General features: G+C 45.4%; 1 protein-coding gene across 1 annotated transcript in view; it reads left to right on the top strand.

The window, feature by feature from the left end:
• The window catches only part of LOC125486080 (cyclin-dependent kinase inhibitor 1-like), an 11,042-nt gene extending 3,233 nt beyond the window's left edge, over positions 1 to 7,809 (top strand). Inside the window, exons 2-3 of the mRNA XM_048612142.1 lie at positions 2,285 to 2,660; positions 7,305 to 7,809. Coding sequence (XP_048468099.1) covers positions 2,285 to 2,660; positions 7,305 to 7,360 — 432 coding nt within the window. The 3' untranslated portion in view covers positions 7,361 to 7,809. The remainder of the gene's footprint in view (positions 1 to 2,284; positions 2,661 to 7,304) is intronic.
• The last annotated feature ends 2,351 nt before the right edge of the window (positions 7,810 to 10,160 follow it).

The raw sequence follows: 10,160 nt of genomic DNA on the forward strand, positions 1-10,160 counted from the left end.
GAGCGTGAGTGTGTGTGTGCGTGCGTGTGGGAGAGTGAGTGTGTGTGATTGTGTGTGAGGGGGAGAAGTGTGTGTGTGTGTGTGTGTGTGTGTGTGAGAGAGAGAGGGCGTGTGTGCGTGTATCTTCAGATCTCTCTAAATCAGCATCTTTTGACTTTTTCTCTTTCACCTTTCTTTCCCTCTCTTCTTTCATTTTCTCTTTATTGCCTGTCACTTTCCATCTGTCTGTCTTGGATTTTCCCTGTTTCTGAATCCTTCTCTCAGTTTCATTTTCATTTTGTAACTTTTTCTTAACTGATGGACTGTTGTCTGGTTGAAAGTGAAACCCTGAATTTATTGCTACAGACAACTGCTGAAGCTTGGCTCCAGTTCCAGTTCTTTTGTCATTTCTGATGTTCCCCTGAAATTCTTGTTGCAAATATCAATTTCCTTCTGAGTATTAATACCATCAGACTAAACCATGCTGTCAGCATTTGTATTGACACTGCCCACACTCCAGTACACCACTTATAGAACCTTGGTGTTCCTGGGTCTCGCCAATCCTTGGCCGTGTGTTCAATCTCACTCCCTGACAGAGTACCCCGTCTCACTAAATAAAAACTGAAAGAACTGCGGATGCTGTAAATCAGGAACGAAAACAGAAGTTGCTGGAAAAGCTCAGCAGGTCTGGCAGCCTCTGTGAAGAAAAAAAATCAGAGTTAACGTTTCATGTCCGGCGACCCTTCCTCGGAACTGATGGTGGCTGGGAAAATATTGGTTTATATGCAGAAAATAGGGAGGGGGATGAGGTAGGGAGTAAACAATAGGATAGAGCCCGAAGAGAGAGAAGAGCAGTTGGATAGACAGAGGAGTCGATAACAATCTGGTTGGGAGGGTGAATAGCTGTTAATGGGGAATGTTAGTGACTAACAACAGGGGGTGTGTAGTGGGAGGCTATGTGATAACAAGGCCTGGTGTGTGGGGTGGGGGGCTGGGACATGGGAGAGTTTAGGCCCTAAAATTGTTGAACTCAATATTGAGTCCGGAGGGCTGTAGGGTCCCCAAGAGGAAAATGAGGTGTTGTTCCTCCAGCTTGCGTTGGGCTTCACTGAAACACTGTAGCAAGCCAGAGACAGAGATGTTGGCCAGGGAACAGGGTGTTGCATTGAAGTGGCAGGCAACAGGTAGTTCAGGGTCTTTTTTGCGAGCCGAATGTAGATGTTCTGCGAAGCGGTCGCCAAGTCTACACTTCGTTTCCCCAATGTAGAGGAGACCACATTTTGAGCAGCGAATGCAGTAGACTAGATTCTGGGAAGTGCAGGTGAAGTGTTTTTTCACCTGGAAGGTATGTTTGGGCCCTTGGATACTGGGGAGGGAGGAGGTAAATGGGCAGGTGTTGCACCTTCGTCGGTTACAGGGGAAGGTGCCGTAGGGCTGTGGGGAGGGACTGGGGGTGAAGGAAGTGTGGACCAGGGTGTCCCGGAGGGAACGGTCCCTGCAGAAGGCAGACAAGGGAGGGGAGGGGAATATGTGTCTGGTGGTGGCATCTTGCTGGAGGTGGCGGAATTGGCGTCTGATGATCTTCTGGATGTGGATGCTGGTGGGATGGTAGGTAAAGATAAGGCGAACCCATTGCTGTTGCAGGAGGGAAGGGAAGGGCTGAGGGCGGAAATGCAGGAGATGGGTTGGATCCGGTTGAGGGCCCTGTCAACAACAGTGCTGGAGAATCCTCGGTTGAAAAAGAAGGTGGACCTTTCAGAGGCTCCCTTGTAGATGTTGGCCTCATCTGAACATATGCGACAGAGACGGGACCCTGCAGCCCTACGGACTCAATATCAAGTTCAATAATTTTAGGGCCTACACTGTTCCATGTCCCAGCCCCCTACCCCACACACCAGGCCTTGTTATCACATAGCCTGCCATTACACACCCCCTGTTGTTAGTCACTAACAATGTCCATTAACAGCTATTCACCCTCCCAGCCTGATCATTATCAACTCCCTAGTCTATCCAACTGCTCTTCCCTCTCTTAAGGCTCTATCCTATTGTTTACTCCCTACCCTATCCCCCTTCCTATTTTCTGCACATATGTACCGACGTTTTCCCAGCTACCATCAGTTCTGAGGAAGGGTCACCGGACCCGAAACATTAACTCTGATTATTCTCTTCACAGATGCTGCCAGACCTGCTGAGCTTTTCCAGCAACTTGTGTCATTGTGCCTGGTCTCACCCCCTGCCTGTGTACACAGTGGTGCTGCAGCCTGTGTGTGGTGTGTATGAATGTACTGACCTTGTGATTTTTCAGGATGATGGGACATCTCCGTCCATTGACATGTGGCGAGTGACGGGGAGGAAACCTGGGAAGGTTTGCCGGAGCCTCTTTGGGCCGGTCGATCACACACAGGTCAGAGCTGAGCTGCAGGAGGAGCTGCGGATGGAGCTGGAGGCAGCCAAGAGGCGCTGGGCGTTTGACTTTCAGCAGGAGCGGCCAGTTTTGGGGGATGTCCAGTGGGAGGCTGTGTCAAGTCACAATGTCCCGCATTTCTATCGAACCTCTGTGTGTGGCGGCCCACAAAGGGGACCGCAAGGTGAGGCTGAGGAGGGGAAGATGTCACTGCCACAGAAATCTCACCAACTGCAGAAACCTCAGAACCGCAAGAGGAAGCAAACTGTCATCACAGGTATGTGTTGGACAAGGGAGTTGACCTGAGAGGGTTAACGCTGAAGCTTTTGTATCTGAGAATGATGTTAACAGTCCCTGGGGCTCTTGTGGTGGAGTGGTAATGTCCTTACCTCTGAGCTAGGAGGCGAGGGTTCAAGTCCTACCTGCAGCAGAGGTGTGTGAGAACATCCCCGAACAGGGTGAGCAATAATATACAGAACAATCCCTGGGCAAAGCTGGTCAGCTCTAGACTAATTACTGGAGTTAGACAGATGTATGAAGAGAGACTGGATTAGTTGGGGCTGTATTCACTGGTGTTTTTGACGAATGACTGGGGGATCTCATAGAAACCTATAAAACTCTGACTGGGTAAACTCAGGAAGGACATTCCTGATGACCGGGGAATCCAGAACCAGGCTGTCACCGTTTAAGTAAGGATACAGGTTGGGGCATTTAGGAATGGAATGAGGAGAAATGTCTTCACCCAGAGAGTGGGGTGCCTGTGGGATTCTCTACCACAGAGAGTGGTTGAAGCCATATCATTGAATGTTTCCAAGAAGGAGTTAGATATAGTTCTTAGGACAAAAGGGATCAAATGGTTAGCATGTAATAAGCTACTTCTTGTTACTCAACTATGTGCTGAAGACTAAACTGTGGTCAATCCTTCATCATTTAACACTAATAGCTCAGTGCGCTGATACAAGCAGAAGTGCTACTGGTTGTAGCATAGTTACCCAAAGGAGAGTGTAGCAGAGGCAGCTGTGTGCTGCAGCCACCTCTGGCAACATACTGACAATGTCATGTAAGATTGACAAGATCAGCAGCAAAGCAGGAATCCTCTGTCAGCTGAAAGAGACGGAGAATAAAAGCAAAAGCAACTTCTAAAAAAAAATGGAAGTGCCCCTTCTTGGAATCCAGCACCATTTTAAAGGGAGCTTGTGTGTCAGCGAAGGTAACACTCAGTCAGTCTGTGTGGGATGGACTGGAGCAACAAACAGCCTTTCCCTGACAAAGTGAAACAAGCAGAACCAGGGCAATAAAAACGTCAGGAAAGCTAGTGAGGACTAGAAGGAATCTCACTGAAGCTACAAGTAGATAAACTGGGCTGCAAACTGGGAAAGAGGAAGATGACACTGGGCTCTGGAAGTAAGTTGACTTCCTGGGTGGAAAGGTGAAAATACTTAACTTATGTTAACTTCATAGAGTCATAGAGGTCCACAGTATGGAATCAAGCCATTCGGCCCAACTTGTCCCTGCCACCCAGTTTTCACAATGAAACTAATCCCATCTGCCTGTGTTTCGTCCATATCCCTCCATATCTATTCCATCCATGTACCTGTCTAAATGTTTCTTAAATGACAAGATTGTACTCGCCTCCACCATTACCTCCGGCAGTCCATTGCAGACACCCATCACCCTCTGTGTGAAAAAACCTGCCCCTCTGGACTCTTTTGTATCTCTCTCCTCTCATCTTAAACCTGTGCCCTCTAATTTTAGACTCCTCTACCATGGGGAAAAACTGTTGGTTATTTACTTATTTATGCCTCTCATGTTTTTATAAACCTCTATAAGATCAACCCTCAGTCTCCTACGCTTTAGGGAAAAATGTCCCAGCCTAACCAACTTCTACCTATAACTCAAACCTTCCATTCCAGGTAGCATCCTAGTAAATCTTTTCTGCATCTTTCTACTTTAATAATATTGTTTCTATAGTAGGGTGACCAGATCCGTACACAGTACTCCAGACGTGGCCTCATAAAATTCCTGGCTGGGAAGCTGGAAGAAGGCTTAAGTTGTTATCGTTATTAAAATGAATATTATATTTTCTTCATGAAAATCATTGTTGAAAGCTAAAAATCATAATTATTAAAAAGTCATTCGTGAGGAAATTCTTCAAAGCAGAAGCATAATCTGCATATCAAAATGTACAAGTCAAAGGTAGAAGATTTTCTCATAGATCACTTTGAAGTTGAAATAAGTATTTAGTCGTACAATCGAAGTATTTAAAGGTAAAACAGAAATGATGTGGAACATCCATCGTGTTGAGGTGGGCAAGAAACACCAAGAAGAATGGCACCAACATTCCCTTTTACTTATTTATATCAAAATGTTAAAATGATGAAATGACTGCTTAAAAACCATGAGACATAGGAGCAGCGCGAGGCCATTCAGGCCATTGAATCTGCTCCACTATTCAATGAGACCATGGCTGATCTGATAATCCTCAACTCCACTTTCCTGCCTTTTCCCCACAATCCTTGACTCCCTTCCTGATTAAAAACCTGTCTATCTCAGCTCTGAACATACTTAATGACCCAGTCTTGACAGCCCTCTGTGGTTAAAAAAGCGCTTTTCAAATAATTGAAAATAATTGTTAAAATTTTATTAAAAATTTACAATTTACAATTCATATTTAAAAAATGAACAATTTAAAAGACAAATAATTTTCCACAGAAGAATTGAAGACAAACGCTTTAAGACTTATTGAAGTAACGTGTCTTTACAACTTATCAGCATGTGAGAAGATTTATCTTTCTTTACAATAATTAAAACTTTAAAAAAAACTTAAAGCTGGAAACTCTCTGACAAATTTAATGGAGTAATTGAGTTGAAGCTGCAACTCAAACTTAAAGAAAAGCTGAAAATATTGCAGAATTGAAACAAATTTACAAGAAAATTTCTGAATTTAAAGCAAGCAATTTAGAAGAAACAAAAACTGAGGAAGTTATTACACCTCCATGCAATTGGCTACAGATTACAGAATAAGATTACAGTGTTTAAAAGACACTCAGATAAGTACATGAATGGGACAGATACGGGACAGGAGCAGGCAGGTGGGACTTGTTTAGTTTGGAATTATGGTCGGCATGGACTGGTTGGACCAAAGGGTCTGTTTCCGTGCTGTATGACTCTATAAGGCTACAGATACTGCAGACGTAGAATTAAAATGGTGAGTGCAGAGAAAATAATTCAGAAGATACAGAATTGCTCCAGGTTAATGCACCAAATCACAAGCAGGACGAGTTAATGCACTGCTTTATTCTGTGGGACCTTTTAGCAGACCAGTCACATAGAAACCATTAAAGAGGATACTGATAACCTTGATGTTTTAAATGCATTTGATGACATGGTGGCGCAGTGGTTAGCACTGCTGACTGACAGCCCCAAGGACCTGGGTTCAATTCTAGCCTCAGGTGACCGTGTATGTGGAGTTTGCATGTTCTCCCTGTGTCTGTGTGGGTTTCCTCCCACAGTCAAAAGATGTGCAGGCTTGGTGGACTGGCCATACTAAATTGTCCCATGATGTGCAGGCTGTGTGGTTTAGCCATGGGGAAATGCAAGGATGGGCCTGGGTAGAATGCTAGTTTGGGCTGAATGGCCTGTTTGCACATTCTATCATTCTAACTGTTTTACATAATAGTCGAATCATTATGGCAATACCAAGATTCAATAAAAGAATACAGTTGTCAGGAGATTTTTGTGAATATGGAGCATTACAACCAGAACTAATTAGAGACAGAATTGTGGTTGGAATTTTTGATTCATCTATTTTAGCTCTTTCACAACTGAAGGATGATTTTATGCTGCAAAAGCCCATCCAGATTGTGTTGGAAGCTGAGGTTCAGGAGCATCTGGGGAACAAAAGACAAATTTTCTCCAGAAGACTGTCAGAATCTATCGACTTCGTAAGGTACAAACATGCCAGTAGTCACATGAGAATCCAACGCTAAGAGAGTTTGAAATTTTTGATGCTTGGAGCCACTGTCTAAGACATAGAGTAAAAATAAACTAGACAATGAAAGCCACATGCAGTGCTATTACAAGAATGTCCCTCTCAGAAACCATGTGACAACCAGCAACAATTCTCCAGCAACAGAAACAATGCTGGTCACATCCATTCTGCCAGATGCCTCTTGACCAACATGACGTGTGTCAGCCTGAAGATGGCTTTACAGCCCTCATCAAAATCTGAAGTACAGACCAACTGATATCAGCAACACTGGTGTTCGGCAGCTCCTTAAGTTCCCAAATGAAGAGGACACTATTGATTTCACAGGATTGGAGGAACTCTTCACTGATCCTCCATCCAAAGGAGAATCTTCAGATCCTGAGTAATTCACAACTGAAAGACAGGGTGGCACGCGAGGATATATACTCAACACTCGTCTTCCATCACACATTTCAAAGAATTCAAGGATCCTCTGGAGATAATTGTCAACGTTCATACAGAATCACAATGAAACGAAATAAAGATGGCCCTCCACCCCAACAAGTCTGTCCCGATGTTGATGTTCAAAATTCTTTACCAAACAAAAGCTCACCTCCTTGCCTCAGTCAGTGTGAATTTATACCATCAGAGATTGAGGTAGAAGGGGGAGATGGTGAAGGGATTGAGGGACATGATATATATTTGTTTAAGCAATTGTATAATGGGTTAAATAAAAGAGAAAGAGCTTGAGGGAACGATGTTGTATAAGATGGTTGCTCTGATAGAGTTACTTCTGAAGCTTTTGTACAGATCCACTCACTGAGATATATATGGCAGCATCCATACGGCTCTATACTATGGACATTAACACCACCTCACCTCATACAAAGCCATTTAGTTTCCCGGCTCTGTCGTGATTAACCTTGAACTGTCCCTCTCTGTTTCTGCCTCCAGATTACTACACAATGAAGAGGAGGTTTGGACCTTCTGGTTCTGAGTCCAAACAATAAGGGAGATGGGATGAACTGTGGCTTTGATTTCTCTTCATGTTCCCTGGAAAACACTGGGCCTCTGTGACGAACAATTGTCCTGGAGAATTATGACTCTTGGTTCAGTTACCAGCAGTTCATTCGCACTTCTATTAATGGGCAGAGCCCTCCCTGAATTACTGTGGACTTGTTGGCCTTTGATACTCACACTCAGCCTGCTGCTGTGTGTCGGGTTTCTGTAATTCTGAGAACGAGGACCTACACAAACAATCGTTTGGAACCAGATTTTCTGAAGAGTTAGTGGATGTTGTTATGAGATAAACTGGGTCATGTGGTACTCACCTACTTGAGGTGAATGAGCTGCTGTATCTGTTCTTCTGACACAGTCGCCCACTGAGTGTAGGCAGGCGCTCACTGAGATCTCTCTGTTCAATATCATGTCAAAGGGATGGACACTGTGGGAGTGGGTACGTGCGAGAGGGTGGGAGGGAATGGGGAGAGGGAGAGGGCATGGGGGAGAGGGAGAGAGGGAATGGGGGAGAGGGTGTGAGGGAATGGGGGAGAGGGTGTGAAGAAATGGGGGAGAGGGAGAGGGAGGGTGAGGGGATGGGGGAGAGGGAGTGGGAGGGAATGGGGAGAGGGAGAGAGGGTGTGAGGGAATGGGGAGAGGGAGAGAGGGTGTGAGGGAGAGAGGGTGTGAGGGACTGGGGTAAAGGGAAAGGGAGTGTGAGGGAATGGGGGAGAGGGAGAGAGAGTGTGAGGGAATGGGGGAGAGGGAGAGAGAGTGTGAGGGACTGGGAGAGAGAGTGTGAGGGAATCGGGGAGAGGGAGAGAGGGTGTGAGGGAATGGGGGAGAGGGAGAGAGAGTGTGAGGGACTTGGGGAAAGGGAGAGAGAGTGTGAGGGAATGGGGGAGAGGGAGAGAGAGTGTGAGGGACTGGGAGAGAGTGTGCAAGGGAACGAGAGGGAGACACAGGGGAAGAAGTGGAGTGTTTGACAGAGGGAGAGTGTTGTGCCACTTTGCAACTGTCTCTCTTAGAGAGTGGCAAAGGCAGGCTCATTTAGTTTCTTTAAGGTGGAGGTGGATAGATTCTTGTTAAACAGCATGGGAATCCAGGGTCATTAGGCAATTATTGAAGGTGGGTCAAAGCTTTTTGGGGGTAGATGGGAAGGTGGAATTTGAAACATAAACAGCACAGCCATGATGTAATTAAATGGTGGAGCAGGCCTGAAGGGCTGAATGGTCTGGTTTTGCACTAAATTTGTCTGATCACATGGAAGTGTGAAGGAGATTGTAAAGAAAGGAGGAGGAGTCTGGTTACCATTGAACTCAAAGAGAAATGGACCTCATTTTTGCTGTACATCAGGGAATATTCCTTATTTGTATAATAATCACATGGCATATTTATTAGAAAAATATTTCAAATCTGATTACATTTAAAAAAAAAGGTTTTATAACTATGCACTTGGAATGAATCACTTGGTTTTTTTTGGCAATGCTGCCCTGGACCTTTGGTACCCATGACATGTCGCGTTGCAAATTTTGGTTGGATACTGACCACATGACAGCTATAAATATTATTCCTTATAGATCATAAAGATTGACTTTCTATTGATTAACTTTACTTTGGGTTTGTGCCAACAGCTATTTATAGCTTCATTGAATTGATATAGTACAGGATGAGGCTATTCGGACCATATGGTCCTGTACTGACCCTTTCAAAGACCAATCCAGTGAACCTCACTAGTCTGCTCGTTCCCCATGGCCTTTCCATTTTAATGTTTATTCCAATTGCCTGTTGATAGTTATTGTTGAACTGGCTCCCACCATCCTTTCAGAGGGACGACTCAAGATCATAAATGTCTTGCTGCATTAAAAAAAATTTCCTCATGTCATAAGGTAATGGGACAGGAGTTACTCTGCCTCTCGAACCTGCAACTTATTCAAAAATCGACCCATTGCTGACCTGAATAGACTCAATGACTGACCATCCATGACCCTCTGGGGGTAGAGAATTCAAAAATTCATAATTCTTTGTGTGAAGGCATTTCCCTTCCCCTCAGCCTCACACATCTGACCCTTTCGCTCAGAGACCATGGGCCTCTCCACCAGTGGGGGTGTTCTACCCCTCATATTGACCTTGTCAAACCTCATGAGATTCCCTTCAATTCTTCGAAACTCTCTGCAAGATGGGCCTACCTTTCCTCAATGTCTCCATGTCCCAAAATCAGTCCCTAGTGAACTTTCACAGCCTTCTTTGGCTCAGAGTGAATCATCTCAGGCTCTTCACCACGTTAATTTTGCTGCTGGGCTGTTTTGTCACTTTTATTGGGAATGCGGCAGCAGGAGAGACAGACAAGCTCATTGCTGCTGGGTCTTTCCAGTGTCCACGTGTGCTGGGTACGTGTTTCCAGTCTGCCTTCAGAAGCTGCGAGCCCAGGATTGGGCCCAGCCGAGCAGGAAGGAGGTCAATGCAATCCTCAAGGCTACGTGCCACCATCTTCTCTCTGCTTCCTCACACTCACAGCACCACCACTCAGTCACAACCTGTCCCTGCACTCACATCCACACCAGGGCTACAACACTCAGCATTGCATCTTGTCACCTCACCAGCTCTCACCGACCTCATCCTCCCAGGCCACTCACGTTTCCTGCTCTCAGTGCTTCCGACTCACTCACTGAGGCCACCTCATCTCCTCCTGCAACACCATTAACTGCTCTTCCATCAGACTCAGCCGCTCCCTGTTTCTTATGGGAGGAGATGTCTCTACAGCAGCCTGCCTGACCTATTGTAAACCCAACACCTGTAGGACTAACCCAG

Source organism: Rhincodon typus, chromosome 25, assembly GCF_021869965.1.
Source record: "Rhincodon typus isolate 14 chromosome 25, sRhiTyp1.1, whole genome shotgun sequence".
NCBI lineage: Eukaryota > Metazoa > Chordata > Chondrichthyes > Orectolobiformes > Rhincodontidae > Rhincodon > Rhincodon typus.